Source organism: Fringilla coelebs (genome assembly GCF_963513975.1).
Source record: "Fringilla coelebs genome assembly, chromosome: 2".
NCBI lineage: Eukaryota > Metazoa > Chordata > Aves > Passeriformes > Fringillidae > Fringilla > Fringilla coelebs.
The window spans coordinates 102044116-102060589 of record NC_140029.1 but is presented as its reverse complement, the minus strand read 5'-3'; the positions used below and the strand labels follow the sequence as shown (position 1 = coordinate 102060589).

Genomic DNA, 16474 nt, shown 5'->3' with positions numbered 1-16474 from the left:
ACAGCACATGGTTGCCTCTGTCTGCTCTTGTTTTCCTGCCCTCTTAATTCTTATGACCAAAGCAGCTTCTCCCTACATTTTTCTCTTTTTAAACTTCATTTTGATGTTAAGAAGTACTTGTGTGAATCCTACTGTAACAAGTCACAGGGAATCATAGAATGGTTTGGACTGGAACAGACCTTAAAGATCATCTAATTCCACCCTCCTGCTATGGACAGGGAATCCCCCTCTAGACCAGGTTGCTCCAAGCCTTATCCAACCTGGCCTTGGGCCCCCATCCTTCCAAACCTGAGGCAGCCCCAGCCTCTCTGGGCAACCTATGCCAGGGCCTCGCCACCCTCACGGCCAAGAATTTCTTCCCAGTATTCCATCTAATCCTGTCCTCTGTTAGTTTGAAGTCATTCCCTCTTGTCCTGCCATTTCAGGCCCTTATCCAAAGTCCCTCTCCAGCTCTTGGAGCCCCTTTAGGCCCTGGAAGGGGCTCTGAGGTCTCCCTAATGCTTTCTCTACTCCAGGCTGAACACCCCTAGCTCTCCCAGCCTGTCTTCAGAGCAGAGGTGCTCCAGCAACCCTTGGTGTGTCTCCATGGCCTCCTCTGGATTCAGTCCTTATGGCTGTTGTTCAGTGCCTTACTGTTTATTGGTTGAGGTGGATTAACTAGCCCTGCATGTGGGTATTGGATGTTAAAACAATTAAACTTAAGGGAAGGTGTATGAGAAGTGCTGGGAAAAAAAAAACAGTCCATACTAATATTTGTTATTTTACTTTGTCGGAGGTTAAAGAGAGGAAGAAGAAGAATTCTCATCTTTTAAGTAAAAAAGAGTTGTTTTTAAACTCCCTCCACCTCCTTGTTTGCATTTGTTTGGTGCTGTACCTGTAGTGGCCTGCATCATGCAGCAAAACAGAGATTTTCTTTGTCAGGATATGTGAGACTACTACAGAATTACGCAAAGCAGGAGTTAACCTTCGCTGCATTAATGGACTGATAATTTTGAATCCAGACTAAAACTCTATTCCTCAGCTGATTTTTGAATGTTTTTTCTGTTCCTAGAAGGCAGATAAGTTTTTCAGCGATTTCTGGGTTTGTAAATACATCAGAAGCAGCTTGTATTGATGCAGACACAAGGCAGTATTGCTTTGCTTTTAATCAATTACAAAGCCAAATAGTATGCAGTTTATGAAGTTAACTAATAACTTTTTCTAGGGGTTTCATGGAACTTGCATTCTAACTTTACTTAATATGCATCTCTACTATAGGAAATCTGAAAATATCTTTGAGTAGAAGCAATGGTTTTGCTCATGTTTGGATACTGGGGTCTCCCATGAATTCTTCTCATCTTGGCTGTTGGAGAGATCCCTTAATCCACCTTATTTTCATGCTCTGAAACCTTAAAATGTAAGAATGACTATAAAAAGGGGTATTCCGTGAACTTTTCATTGTTGGAGGAGGACCAAATGTAGTTTTTGAGTTGGTGGATTTTTTCTTCTTTATTTCTTTTGCTCCAGGCTAATTCTCCAGTTAACGAATTCCGCTATAATCCCATCAGGAGAATGTGGTGATGGCTTTGTAATTTATATTGTATGGTTGTCTTAATCCAGGTTCTGTCACTGTAGCAGAAAATATGAACCCAAGCCCACCATATGATTTGGCTTTGTCCATATGGAAATAATAAACTGTAATAAATGGCCAGCTGTTGTACAATGCAGTACTGAGGGTGATTTTCTTCCAAAGTAATTATTCTTTCTGAAACTCAGACAAGCACAAAAATTATTCCCAATTTCAGGAGTCTTTTTCTCTGAAAACCTGATTGTTTGGGAGAAGTCAAAAATTTCTGAAACTTAAGATACTTTCCTGCATCTTGCTGTCAGGAATTGTGGGAACAGGTGTGTGGTTCTAAACAAAAGAAATTTAACTTTGAGTGGGACTGTTCCATGTTTCAGCAAGTAGCTCTATCAGCACTAAATTTGTGCAGTTACTGTGTATGCCCGTGTTGGAGTCCAGCAGAGACTTCTAAAACGTCTTAATGTATGCTGAGAACTGCTTATTAAGTTGGTAGTGCATCATTCCAGTAGCCTTAGAGATACTGGAATGTAGGGTGTTGGGGTCTTTTTTCATATTTTAACCACACAAGGGATACATTTCTCTGCAAAGTTTTCCTGAAATTTTGAGATTCAAATTTGAAAGACTTTTTCCCTTCCATGTGCTGTTTTCTTCAGAGGTATTTTTAATTTGGTGACTTGTTAAACATGGAGTTTATAATTCTCACCAGTGACAGTTATGTCACGAGTCAAGATTCAGGTTAAAGTATGTCAGTGTTTAAAGCCTTTCCCTTTGCTAAGTAGCATCTGATTTGAGTGCTGGATTTAATTATGATACTGATAACAGGCATTTAAATGCTGATATAAACTGTGTAAGGATCACAGATATTGATCAGTTGTATGACAATATGTATTTTTATTCATTGATGTTACTACAATAATTCCATTACTAATTCCAGTATACACTGATACACTCAGACTGACAAGTACACACAAATAAATATTTGGAATTAATGAATACAGAACATTGTGATGGAATTTGGTGAGTTCCCATAATGGCTGTGTTTTTATTAAGCTGTGAACCTGCTCTCCTGTTGCAGATAGTAAATGGGGAAAGTTGTAAGAAGGTTTAAGAGTCAGGTTGACTGAATATTTGGCACTGCTCTTGTGTGGGTTTCCTAATACAAGTAGTAAATAGACCATTTTTTTAAGGGGAATAAATATCTTGGAACTGCTGGATAATCATCCTAAACTTTCTAAAAACTTAGTGACTTAACTGACTATAATGTTGTATTCTTTGGGATTTGGAAAGATGTGCTAATTTTAGGATTTTTTTCTGATTTTGTAGCTTAGATACCAGCATGGGCTGAGTACTCCAGATCTAAGGCAAACTCTTCCTAACCTGAAAAACTTCATGGAGCTTGGACTGATGGTTAGGTGGTAAGTATTTTTTGTAATTTATAAGAAAGAGGTGGGCGCTACAAAAAAAATGAAGGTAAGGATTTGTCTCAGGCAAGCAGCTCCTCTTCACAAGCTGAGAATGCTTGGTGAGATTATGACCTTCCCAAAATACAGGCTCTGTAACTGCCCACAACATTCTATTGTTTTCTTACGCTCTTACAAGTTCTTCCATATGATGGGCCCACAACTCTTCTCAGAGCTTGATGTAGCAAGGGAATCCTGTTTGAAAAAGCAATGCTCTTCACTAAAGGGAGGTGAATTAATTGTTGTCTTAAGACTGTATTTAATGTTTGGTAGCAGATACACCTTCTGTATCAAACTCCTTAAGCAGAACAAGTCATAGCCTGGGCAGTCCGTGACTGGAATTCAAGTGAGCTGCATAGGAATCTGAATGATAAGCAACACCACCTCTCTGTAGTATAATTGCTGGTAATGAAAATAGCTGTTGCATGTTCAGTGTTGTTGCTAAATGAGAAGCTACATTAATAAATAACTGAAGGTTATAGTATCTTCCATGAAAATCCCATGTACTTCTGTTCTGATTGACTCTGAAGGATTCAGACTTATCTTCTTCCACTGTTTGCAGAAAATCAAATCAGACAGTTTTCTGTGTTTCAAGGCTAAAGTTAGTTTAGGTTTATCTTGCAGCAATTGTTTGAGCAGGAGGCTTAACCAGTTCTCCTTAAACAGAGGTGAATTTTACTAAATGTGAAGAACAGTTTACTACCCAGTGGATTTCAACAAGTGATGGTTTGTATTCACATGTTTTTAATTTATGCTCTCTGAATTGCGTGCACTCATGCAGTCTCTTGGCTTTAAGCAATTATTTTGTCCTGCATTCTCATCTAATCATAGAATCATAGAATGGTTTTGTTTTCCTGCCTTCTTAACTCTCATGAGAAAGCAGTTTCTTCTCCCTACATTCTCCTTTTTTTAAAATTGATTTTGATGTTGAAAAGTACTTGTGTGAATCCTACTGTATCCTATCACAGGGAATCATGGAATGGTTTTGGGCTGGAAAGACCTTAAAGATCATTCTGTTCCCATGCCTTGCCATGGGCAGGGACACCTCCCAGTAGATAAAGCTGCTCCAAGCTCCATCCAGCCTGGCTGGACACCAGCACATCCAGGGATGGGGCAGCTCCAGCTTCTCTGGGCAACCTGTGCCAGGGCCTCACCACCCTCACAGAGAAGAATTTCTTCCCAATCTTCCATCTAACCCTTCTGGCAGTGGAAAGCCATTCCCTCTTGTCCTGTCGTTACAGGCTCTTGTCCAAAGTCCCTCTCCAGCTCACTTGGAGCCTCTTCAGGCACTGGCAGGGGCTTTAAGGCATCTGGAGCCTACTCTCCTTCCAGGCTGAACACCCCCACCTCCAGGTTGCTGTTTGGAGTCTTGGCTAGGGAAAACAAATATAGTGTAGGAAAAGTTTCCTCTTTCAGCAATACTGTAAAAAGTGTTGCGTGATGGAAATTCAGCTCAGCCAACAGAGGAAGTAAATAGGTCCTGAGAAAAGGAAGCTCAGCCCCTTGTGCAGTTTTATTCTGTAAGTAATTTCAGGCACAGCTGAAAAGATTCTCCCTGCATTTGTTTTTTTCTCTAGCAAGATGCATAAAGAGAAGTCTTCTTCATTGGGAAATTATCACAGTGAGTTTTCGTGTGGTATCCATCACAGTAGTGTGAAAATCCTCAGATGGTGTGTGTTCCCCTCAGAATATTTGAAAATGAAGGGCCAGACTGTGATATCTGTAGCACTTCTCTCTGCTCATCAGTAGAGTGGGAGGTGCAGGTCATGGGTGTCTACTACAGTCTTGAATAAGCAGAAGTGGATTGACACTGGAACATATGAAATGGGAATTATTTTCAGTGTGGATACTGTTCTTCTCTTCTGGCATGTGCTGTCTCTGAGGAACTGATCTGGAAACTTCAATTATGCTTTGGAGGTTTTGCCACCATACAGTCCTGTTGTTTTCCATAGGTGATGCACAATCATTAACAAAATAAAGCATTTTTTTTTTTTTTGGCAGGATAATATTTCCATGTAGGAATATTAAGCATAGTTCTTCTGGAGTATCCCATTCCCTTCTCCCCATGGATGTCTATGCCTCATTTCCTTCTCATGTCCAGAAGTTGTATGAATAGTTGTTCATTTTTAACTTTTTATTTTTTAAACTGATGATTCCAATCAATGCTTCTTAATGCTTCCTAATAATATAAATGGAAATGAGGCTTTACAGAGAGTCTGTCTTGAGGGGAAAACTGGCTAGACTTTCATAATTGGGCAGAATACAGATGTCCACTGTCCTGTGGATAATACCTGACTAAGAACATAGAAACAATCAGACAAGCCACTAGCTGTTAAAATGAATATTTGGAGGAATTTTTTGTTTTCAGGTTACTGTGAGTCATCTGATGACCTCTGACACAAACTGTAGTCTGTAAATTATTTCCAGGTTATTCTTTGCAGGAGAAGAGCAGGGAGACAAGAGGTTTTCTTATCCACATACTCACACTGCCTGATTTGTTTGGTTCTCTTTCTGGTGTCAGTTTCCTTTCTGAGCACTGTAGGTGGGTTTTTCTGAATTTAAGTTCTTCACCACCATAATCATTACCATTTTAGATTAAAAGCAAACCCAAAAATCCTCTATGGCTTTTGTAGAAGAGCTCACTTATTTCATACATCCATTAAAGCAAATTTGGCTGTAAAGTGTCTGCTTCAATCTTCTATGAGTACCCTTGTTTTGCCTGGAGCTCAGGGCTAGCCTTTGGCCCTTTGGAAGGTCTGCAGAGTCCAGTGTTTGTCCATCAAAGTTTAGTGCCTGGTTCCCTGAGCTTGGTGAGATTTGTGTTGTTTTTGTTTCTCAGGCATTACACTTAAATGATTAATAAATGTTTTCACATCCCAACTTGTGTGATTTATTGCAGCAAGCTTGCAGGTCTGCAAGCTCTGCTTCCATCTTCATACCTCTCCTGGTAGCACTATTCTGCTGTGTTTACTTTTGTCCTCAGAATCTTTTCTGTTTCCTTTTGGGAATACTTCCCTTTGTTTCCATTTTTTTAGTCCTGGAGTTTCACTAGCTTCCAGAAAAGTAGCTCAGTTTTTTAGGTTAGCTTTTGTGGGTGCAAAAGATCCTATACCGATTTTTTTTTAAATCCTTTTTCTTCTGAGCAGGCAGTTTATTCCAGCATTTGAGACAGAATCATAGAAAGGTTTGGATTGGAAGGGACCTTAAAGGCGTGTTGTTCCACTCCCTGACCATGGGCAGGAGCACCTTCTGCTAGACCAGGTTGCTCCAAACCCCGTCCACTCTGGCCTTGAACACTTTCAGGGATGGGGCAGCCACGCTCCTGTGGGCAGCCTGTGCCAGAGCCTCACCATCCTCTCAGCCAAGAATTTCTTCCTAATCTCTAATCTAAATCTCCCCTCTTTTAGTTTAAAACCATTCCCCTTGTCCTGTCCCTCTCTGCCTCTTTAAAAAGTTGCTCTCCTTTCATAAGTCCCCTTCAAATCCCCACTTTCATGTAGCCTGTCCATTTTTAACATTTTTAATTAAAATAGTTTTATTTCTTTTTGCATGTTCAGATTTACCTTTCCCAAGTTTAGGCTCTTTAGATTATGGTTGCATTAAATCAAGAGACTCTGACTCATTTTCTCTCCTATTCTTCAGCTTTTTTCTTTTTTTTTTTTCACTCTGTAACTTATGAGGGATAGTCTTTGTGAGTAACATTAAGTAAAGAACATGCTTCAAGCTTGAGCAGTCTAGCAAGAAGATTTTTTCTTAGTGAATAGACAGTAGACTTATCTAATGCTGGAAAATAAACGATACTCCTTTTGAATGGCTTGTCTGTAGGCAGGGAGATGCCCTTTTGAACTGCATTTAAAGGCTTTCCTCAAAAATGCTTGAGTGTCAAGGCTTAAAGTTGTGTTTTGAGGCTATGTCTTGATTCATATACTGCTAGAATCAAGAGGAGCCCAAAACTTCTTAGTTATGAAAACTCCGGTGGCTTGATTTATGAAGATTTCATTTTTTAAAAATGTGTTGCTGAATTTCTTAGCTGTCAAAAGATGCAGTTTCATCTTAACTTCATACTGGCAGCCTTCCTATTGCTATTGTACATTATTTTACCAGTAATCTCTAAGAAGGTGAGAAACTATTACTGCATTTTAGCATAGTTGACATGATATTGGCTCTGAACTGCTCATGGAGCTTCAAGTGTTTCAGATAGCTATAAACCAACTAAAACACCTTCATTTAGTATTCTTACTGCCGTGAGGGCATAGTTTACAACACAAAAAGATCAAATGGTGTTTAGGTTTTTGTGGGTTTTTTAAAGCATTCTCATAGCAAAGAGCTGTAGCTGTGTATTTTGGCTTTTGGCCAGGCAATCAAAATTTAATATTTTGTCCAGCTGTGATCCAGTAATGTTCCTCACGGGAAACATTTTGTGTGGAGGAAAAGATAAATATTTGAGCCTGTAAACTGTATTTTGTCCCTCATATTGCTTTGCAGTTTCTCTGAGCCACTTGCAGTCAGATTGAATAATCACAGGTGAATCTGACCAAAGAAACGTTTTATCAAAACTGCAACCAGAATGTGTTCGCTAGGAAAATTATTTCAGAAATGTTTGTCTTACTTCAGTCACTTTATCTCACCTGTTTACAGTAAGGAGTCTGTGTCTTCCACCCTAAGGCTAAGAATGCTCACACTGACTATTTGTTAACTAGTGAAAATTAATATTTTGGGAGAAAATAGCTACTTTGTCATTTTGCTGCCAGAAAAACTTAGAGTTGAAGACAGACTGTTAGAATTGGCTTTTGAGATTTGGATACAATTGAAACATTGAAATTTGTGACCTGAGGCTTCTAGTTTTTTGGGTTTTTTTAAATTTAGAAATCCTGCTTTTTGACTGGAACTGTACATACCCATATGTGTAACCAGTTCTAGAGTCATCCACTAGAATAAAAGTAATCAGGCCCTAATGACAGTTAATCAAATCAGTTTTTATACTCCACAAGTCACAGGCCATTCTTTTTGTAGACGTCCACACCTGTCTGGTGTCTTGGGTGACCAACCAAGGGATTGTTGCTGGAAGCTGAATCAGCCCAGCCTGAGTAATTCAGCTCAAGACTGTGCCTTAAAGGGCTGTGCTCCTGCAAGCCAAACCTTTCTCACTGGGGACAGTCTCTCAAGTGTGTGATTAACTGGATTATACTCACACATTACTCTCTTTTTTTATATACTTTTATATATTTTTATTAATTTCATGAGCTGTGACGCTCAAAGGACAAGGGACGATGTCTTTAAACTGATGGAGGGTGGGTTTAATTTAGAAATTAGGAAGCAGTTCTTCCCTGTGAAGGTGGAAAAGCCTATGTTCAAGGCTGGGTTGGATGGGGCTTGGAGCAACCTGGACTAGTGGAAGGTGTCCCTGCCCATGGCAGGGGGATTGGAACTAGATGGTCTTGAAAGTCAGTTTCAAACCAGACCCGTCTGGGATTCCTTCTCTGGACTTTACCTTGATATGAATGCTGTGAATTCTAGTAACAGTACAGCCTCAAGGGAAACACAGGTGCAACAGACACCCTCCAGCAGCTGCTTGTTTTCACAGGTATTAATAACAGCCTTGTATTTTTGAGCTCTGTGCCTCTGTCTAAACATTACTTTTGAACTAAACCCTCAACATGACTTCCTATTCTCACCTGGAGGGAGGTGATGGCACAAGAAAAAACAGTCTAACCCACTCTACCCAGAGTCCTTATGGATTTGTTTTACTTGCCTGAAAGACTATGACCATTGTTCTACTTAAAAAAGAGCCATATATCTTCTCATATTTGCCTTGTAGGCACTTGTCACTCAGCCTGAGCTTGTTGCCTAGGTTGCTCCTGTGATCAAGAAAAGGCATCCAGGGAAGATGACTTTCCCACTGATCATAATTGGCTCTCAACTAGGGGATTACCACCCTTCTCTCATTTTTCTTCTCCAGTGACTGTGTGGCTGATCTCCAAAACCCTTTACACATATTTACTTCTATCTAGATGCTATTAGATAGTATTTGATTGGCAGATAAACCATACTATTGACTTCATTCCTCCATTCTCAGATTTGGGATGTTATCGCTGTATTTATTCCTGACTGAAGCTCAACCCATCCTATTCATATTTATTGGTAGCAATGGACAGTTTCTGAACTCTGCCCCCATATTTCTCCAGCAGCTTAAAACCTAGTTTTAAAGTCTTAAGGTCCTTTTCAGTGCATGTCAACCAAGAAATCTGGCTGCAAGCCATTTTTGTTCAAAGACATTTGTTTGAATATCTACTCAACAAATGGGGATAAGTCCTGCTTTACTGCCCTATAGGGCAGCCCTTACATACTCTGCTGTGTGAGAAGTTATTTTGTAGATGAGAGAGATGAATAACTTACTGCTGCTATGTTTGGATCAGTTGGTATAGATCATTCTGCCAGTTCAATTTAGTAAGGAAGGGAAGATGTTTTGGCTGCTGGACTAAAGAGGTATTGTTCAGGCATACCTAACGTGATAGCTTGAGTAGCCTTGTTGTAAGAACCTCTTAAAAAATTCTCCTGGTCCTGCAAATGAATTAATTTCTCACCCATTTTCATCTAAGGTCTTGTTTTACAAAGGAATTTAGGAATGTTTCATTTGAGCGGGAATTTAAATTTATACACCCACTGCATCAATTTTTAAAGCTGTTTTTCTTGTGCTAGACACCTCAGTTTTCATGTTGGTTTACTTGGACACTTAAATTTCTTCTGCTTCATAGAAGAGTTGCTGCTGTGCCTAAACTGAGCTGATTAACACTTGCTAAAGAATCACAGAATACCCTGAGTTGAAGAGACACACAGGGATCATCAAGTCCAACTCCTGGCCCTCACAGGACACCCCAGCATTGTCCAAACACTTCTTGTTTGGACCCCAAACACAGCCTTGGGGCTGTGACCACTGCCCTGGGGAGCCTGTTCAGTGCCCAGCCACCCTCTAGGTGAAGAACCTTTTCCTGATAACCAACCTAAATCTCCCCTAAAACAGCTCCAGCCATTCCCTTGGGTTCTGTTCCTTCCTGGTCACAGAGAGCAGAGAGTTGTTGCTCTGCCACCCCTTGGGAGGAAGCTGCAGACCATGGGGAGATCCTCAGCCTCCTCCAGGCTGAACAAGCCAGGTGATCTCTGCTGTTCTGCAGGTAACTTGGGGTTTGCCAATTAGGCCGTCCTATGCCATACTGAAATCTCTGTCCTTTAAAGAGTCCAGCCCAAGATAAATTCATTTGAGCAAGCTTGATACATAGAACAACAGATTACTCACTCAAGGTATTACTCACTCAAGATGGCAAAGAGACTTTGCCTTGGGTTTGATCTCTCCTAGAATTACCTGTGTTTTGCAAAACAGTGTGCCTCTGCAACTTCAGAACCTAGGCTGCTTTCTGCTCTTCTTTCCCTCTATGTCCTTCTCATCTGAGGTGGCGCTTATTCTTGTGAGGTATTTCATCTTGTGCTGCAAAGTGATGTATTCAACAGGAGGGTCTACTCCAAACCCATCTATAGGCTGTTCAGGCCACTGTGTTTGTAACTTGTCTGGGCCCAATTCTGGCTGCATATGTTCCGGGCAAGAATTTTTATCACTCAAATATTGTGTTAAGAGTAGATGGTCTTGTCACTATTGTGACAAACACACATCTGTACTTAAATCCACGAGGTACAGCTTGAAATTCTTCCTGAATTAGATTTTAGTCTCCTAAATACCTATTTTAACCTGTGGATGATTGAATAAAACCTAGAGAAGTGGCAGAATTTCCTATAAACCTTCTAGTCATTCTGCCTAGAAAGGGAGGTAGGAAGCCCTCGCTGCTCTATGAGATATTACAGATCTGATGCTATGACATCAATCTGTTCTTTTACTTCGGGAAGGATACAAGCCCTGTACCATAGCTTCTCAAAAAAAAAGTACCCATAAGTAGCCAGTAGTTCGTTTCCTAGCAACTTATGGGAAAAAATTGTATAAGTAAAAGAAAAAAAGAAAGAAACCAAACTCCCTACAGTGGCCCTTACGTCTCTACTTCACTGCCTGTGAAGTATTCTGAAAAACTGTGTATTCTGAAAAACAGCTTCTCCTTAAGGTGATTTGAGAGTTTTGTGGAAGAGACAGAAGCCCTACAGATGCAGTTAGGAGTAGCCTGGGAGGAGGCAATACGGGAGAGGAAATTCAACAGGAGTTGTACTAGTTACTGACCTCCCATGGGGGTCACTTATTCTTCACAGAGGGACTTGTTGCAATCTGCTTTAGTCTATTTATAAAGGGGAGCAAAACAAGAAAAGCAGTGTGGAAAAGGATCTGCACTAGGGACTACTTGTAACCGCTGTTTCAAGATGTGGTGGTTTCGGTTTGAAGACCAGGCGGAAACACCAATTAAGTGTAGTGGTTTTGGTTCACCAATCTGAGCTTCCCAGCCAACACACCAATTAATATAGTGGGTGCAAACACCAGTGCACCCACTAGAATTATTTAATCATTTTCTGCTGCAAGGTAAGGGTTAGGAGGAGAGGAAAGCAGGCTCAGAACTTTAAAGGGTATAAAGAAAATTTTATTAACAGAACTAAAAGAAAAACAAGTAATAAGAAATCAGAATAAACCTTCAGAACACTTCTCCTCCTCCCACACCCTCTTTTCCTTCCCACTGACAATGTAAAGAGACAAAACCTGGGACTTTAAGTCAATTTGCCACCTCTAAAATAATCTTTCTTCAGTTCTCTTAGGGAGAGGAGTCTCTCTTGCCATGCCATGGAGACTTCTCCACAAGAAACAGTCCTCTTTGGCTTCACAGTGAATTAGCCACCCAGGAAAGGAAAATCTGTTTGCAGTGTGAAAGTCCCTCCTGTGCCTTGCAGTTTTTCCACAGCTGCTTTCATGGGCCCTGTCATCTCATGGGGTACTATTTTAAGGATGAGCTGTCATAGCATAAAAGCAAAAGTTCTCTTCAGGAACAGAGGTTTTCTTCTTCTATTCCTGGGGCAAGGTTTCTCATCTCTCTCATTTCTTTCTGTTCAACCTACTTCAACATCTGCTTACTTCAACACAGGTGCTTCTGCTTTTGGCTGTGGCTAGAATGCTGCATCCCCCCAGTGCATTCCATGAGTTACAGGGGAAAAATTAAAGCCTGATGTATCAGTTATATCTTAACCATAGCCTTACAAGAGAATTTCAGCCCAAGACTAAGGCATCTCCTCAATCTCCTCCCATCTAGGATTTGACTTCTTCACTGACCTCACTGTCCCATGTTATTTTCTCTACCTGTCTTCATCCTTTCCTTTTCCTGATTCGGGAGAGAATTGGTGTTCATAGGTTCATTTGTTCTCAAGCTTTATCAGCTGAAACAGTTTTGTATAGAGGTCTGCAGCGCTGGAAGGTTGATCTCATCCATGCTCTGCATCAGAGAAATCACTCACTGTGCCTCTCTGTTGGTCACATGGTCTTTGCCAACACTGTGCGAATCGTGCTGGCTGCCAGCACCACTCTGTGTCTTCTCTTCCTGTGGGGCACCAAAAAAAAAATAGAAAAGCTGCTGCTGCTGCTTCTGTCTGCAGCATGGCTGGCTAGAAGCAGCCAAGCAAACAGTTCATTGGAAGCCATGCTGAGATAGCCACGGCAGCTTGGCACTGCCCCAACCATGCCGATTTCAGCCGAGCAGTCCCAGCCATGTGGCCGCTCCCAGCCTCAGGGCCCCCCCAGCACTGGTCATGGGTCATTCCCAGCACTGATCCTGGCCACATGGTTGCTCCCGGCATTGGGATGGGCCCCATGGGCATGGCCCGGCAGTGCTGCCAGAAAAAAGCACCAGTGGGGTTTCCAGGAAGTGGCTTGGTCCTGCTGGGAAGGAACCCCAGCCACCCCACCGGGCCGGGGTCTGGCAGGCTTCGTGGGAAGGGGCCTGCATCACAGCAGAGCCCGGCCTGGCCAGCTCCCAGTTACCTGTTCCAAGGCCGGAAGCAACAGAGCTTTTCATGGGCTTACCTGTCCTTAAATGTGTTTTCACAGAGGCCTATGCAGCTCTTTTAAGTGGTTTAACTGGGGGTCAGTCTTCAAAACTAGCCAACTGATTGGGTGTGCCAGATCCCGACAGGGAACCACCCTTGCAGCCTGTGGACTCCCTCCCCACCTAAAAACAAAACAATCTGTTAAACCACGACACAAGATTTTCCCGTGCCAGACAAAACGTTTCAGGTCTTGAGCAGAAAGAGTTTCTTTTAAATGGAGTTTGTGAAGGAGTTTCATACTGACAGTGGCTGAATCTTAAGAGTTCTATATTCAGTAGATCAGTAATAGTTGTTTTTTTACTATTTTTTTTTAATTTGGAAGGAAAGTGAACCAGCTGCTTATGTTCATGTATAGCATGCTATTTATATACAGGGTGGTGATTATGGTTGGATAAATATTGAGCCCATGAAGGAAAGTTCTCATAACACACCTGAGATGACGTAAAGTGGATTTTCCAAATTATAGAGCTTGAGACAGTGAAAGAGCTTGTAGAACTGTATTACAGTAAAGTTAGACTTGTAAATTAGGCTTGATTGGTTCATGTTCCTTAAGAAATAGAGGTTGGCATTTGTCCAAAAAATTTTGGAATGACTGGCACAGAAAAGCAGAAGATCTGGCAAGAATAACCCTCTGCAAATAGTGACGTTGTTGTGGTTTTTCTCCTTTGTGCAGCTGTCAGGGAAGTCCTCTCTTGGATTCTTTGCTCATAGAGAATTCAGATGTTATTACTCACTTTTGAAGAGTTTATGATGACCCAGTACAGGCCATAAATACATAAATATATGGTCATAGTAATACTCTGTAAGTGCAGCTCAGTCCTATAAAATGGTGTTAACAGTGCAAATTAGCATAATGTGATGGTTTCTTGGGTGATTGGCTTGCCAAACCATAGAGCCGTGTAAGCGTTCCTACAAAACCTCACTGCTTTTTACTACAGCTGTCCTCTGGGCTGTCTTCTGGCTCATATGGCACTAAATGTGTTTGGGGTTTTAGTACTTTAGGATAGAAGCTGTTGGCCAAACGGAGCCTGGAGTTGTGATAAAACAATTGCTTCAGCCTTTGATTAAACATCTGTATTGCTCATGAGCGTGCCTGATGAGTGTTGTCTATTCTTTCCTTCTTTTACAGCGATCGACACCATACATCCAGTGCAATTCCTGTTCCAAAGAGACAGAGCTCTAGCTTCGCCAGATTGGATATTGGTTTTTCCAGTGGGCTTCCTTCTCCAGATAAAGGACTCCGAAAGCGAGCCAACACAGGAAGCGAGAGACTACAGTACAAAACTCCTCCTCCTAGTTACAACTCTGCTTTAACACAGCCTGTTGCTGTCACAGCCTGTGTTGGAGAGCAGGCTAAAAAACCTGGACCCATATGTTCTTCCTTGGACACCTCTGTGGACTCCTCCAAAAGAAATACCAAAAAAGGCCAGGACTTGTGCAGTAGTTTAAATGGAGAAAATGGAAGCCTAACCAATACCCAAGACAGGCAGGAATCTTTCCTAGGACGTTCTAGTGCAATAAATGGGGCGTTTCTGCCTGGGGAGTGCTCTGGCACCATGAACAACGAGCAGCCTTGTGAGTTTCAGCCCCCACTCAACCCCGTGCTTTGCTGCACCGTGGAGCAGGCAGAGGAGATCATGGGTATGGAAGCGACAGGGTTCAGCGCAGGAGATCAGCTGGAAGACTTTACCTCCATCCCAGTGGAACATGCTGTAGCGGTTGAGTGTGATGAACAAGTCCTAGGGGAGTTTGAGGAGTTCTCTCGAAGGATCTGTGCACTGAATGAGAACATGTCCAGCTTCCGCAGACCTCGTAAAAGTTCGGACAAGTGAGCTGGCACGGAGATTTGATAGCAGACATTGAGGTGAAATCAGTGATCTGGAACAGAAATAAAATTGCACTTATTCTTTATATTAATTATGAAAATAAAAGAGCTTAAAGTTGTTCCTATGGTGTTAGACAAATGGACTTGAGCACAATAACACAGGATCATGGTGTATTCACAGCCCAGGTAACTTCATTCTGCTTTAAGTCCTTTTCTGTCTGGTATTTATATCTGTTGAAGGTTTTGTGGGGGTTTTTTCCTAGGGCATTGGAATCCATTTATAAAGGCTTTTCTGAAAACAACTTCTAGTGCTGATCAGCCCCTTCTATGAATGTTTGTTATGTTCTTAATTATTATTTAGAGTTAAATTTATTTTAATCTTTTCAGAAGAAAAGCCCTTTAATTTAATATATTTTTATGGTAAGATGTCTTTACATTCTCCCATGAACTCCTGTGTTTGCTTGAGCAATGTAGTCAGTATTACAGAAATACCATGAATTTGCTACAATTGGACAACTTTATTTTGGCTGTGCTCTGTAGCCTTTGAAGTTCTAGTTTGCACTGAGGAGTCTTCACTTGGCGGTGTGAACTTGCCAGAGAATGAGCACCTGTGTGATTTTTTGCAGTTTCCTTGCACCTGGTTAATCAGAAAGGACATTTAGGGGGTTTTCCACTCCTCTTTTCCTCCAAACTTGCTCTTCCTACCAGTGGAAACCTTGAGGAGTAAACCACCTCTAAGGTTCTGTGTAATAATCTCAGCCTGACCATTCCCCACTTAGGTTGGGCACAGATCTCATTAGTAGAGACTTAATGAACCCAGTACCAACATGGGGTTCAGCTGCTACCCTCCAAGGTGTGCAGTGGGGACAGTGTGCCCTGAGACACTTCAGACATCTTCTAAAAAACCCAGACTGGGAATGAAGCACTTTGGAGTTAGGTGAATGTGTGGAACTGCTCCATCCTCTGTAAAAAGGAGGCACTTAACATTATTCATCTGAATTTTTATTTTTTTTAATCATCTACACTTTAAAGGAAGAAACTTCCAGTGGTTTGCTGGAGGTGCAGTTTGCTGTTGGGTCGGTTACCACTGCCACATGTGTTCAGCTGCACTAATGAGAAAGCAATTTGCAGCCTGCTTTGTGATTCCTGGTATGTATTTCAGTTTGGATTTCATTGCTCTTGCTTTCTATATTGTATACCCAAGAATCTGAGCTCATTTGTGAGCTCTGAAATATAAAAGTATATAGCAGAATAAAAATACTTCATCTTGTCTGGCTTTTTTTTCTCTCCCTGGTTTATGTTTTCTTTTAAACCCACAACCTAGTCTTTTCCTAACTTCACTGTAAGGCTAGCTGAAATTAACTTTTTAAAAATATGGATATGTATAATCTCAGCTTTCTCTTGTCAAAACAAGATGTGTTTGTGAGAACTGGTATACATAATAGCACTGTTCTAGAATATGCATTTTTCCAGGTAACACCTTAATGATTGTATTAAAACTATATTCACATTACTTCAGTTAGCTTTTTATGGTTGTGTCCACAGTTGAGTGGTTGGATAGAGACTCTCTGCTGCAGTTTGCTGGCTTTGGTCTGTCCCAGGATG

General features: G+C 41.3%; 1 protein-coding gene across 3 annotated transcripts in view; it reads left to right on the top strand.

Annotated features, from left to right (window-relative positions):
* UVRAG (UV radiation resistance associated) overlaps nt 1–16258 on the top strand; it is a 94145-nt gene extending 77887 nt beyond the window's left edge. For all 3 annotated transcript variants that reach the window (XM_084226457.1, XM_084226456.1, XM_084226458.1), the window contains 2 exons: nt 2888–2979; nt 14174–16258. In XM_084226457.1, the coding sequence (XP_084082583.1) occupies nt 2888–2979; nt 14174–14876 (795 nt within the window). In that variant the 3' untranslated portion in view covers nt 14877–16258. The remainder of the gene's footprint in view (nt 1–2887; nt 2980–14173) is intronic.
* Nucleotides 16259–16474: the final 216 nt, after the last annotated feature.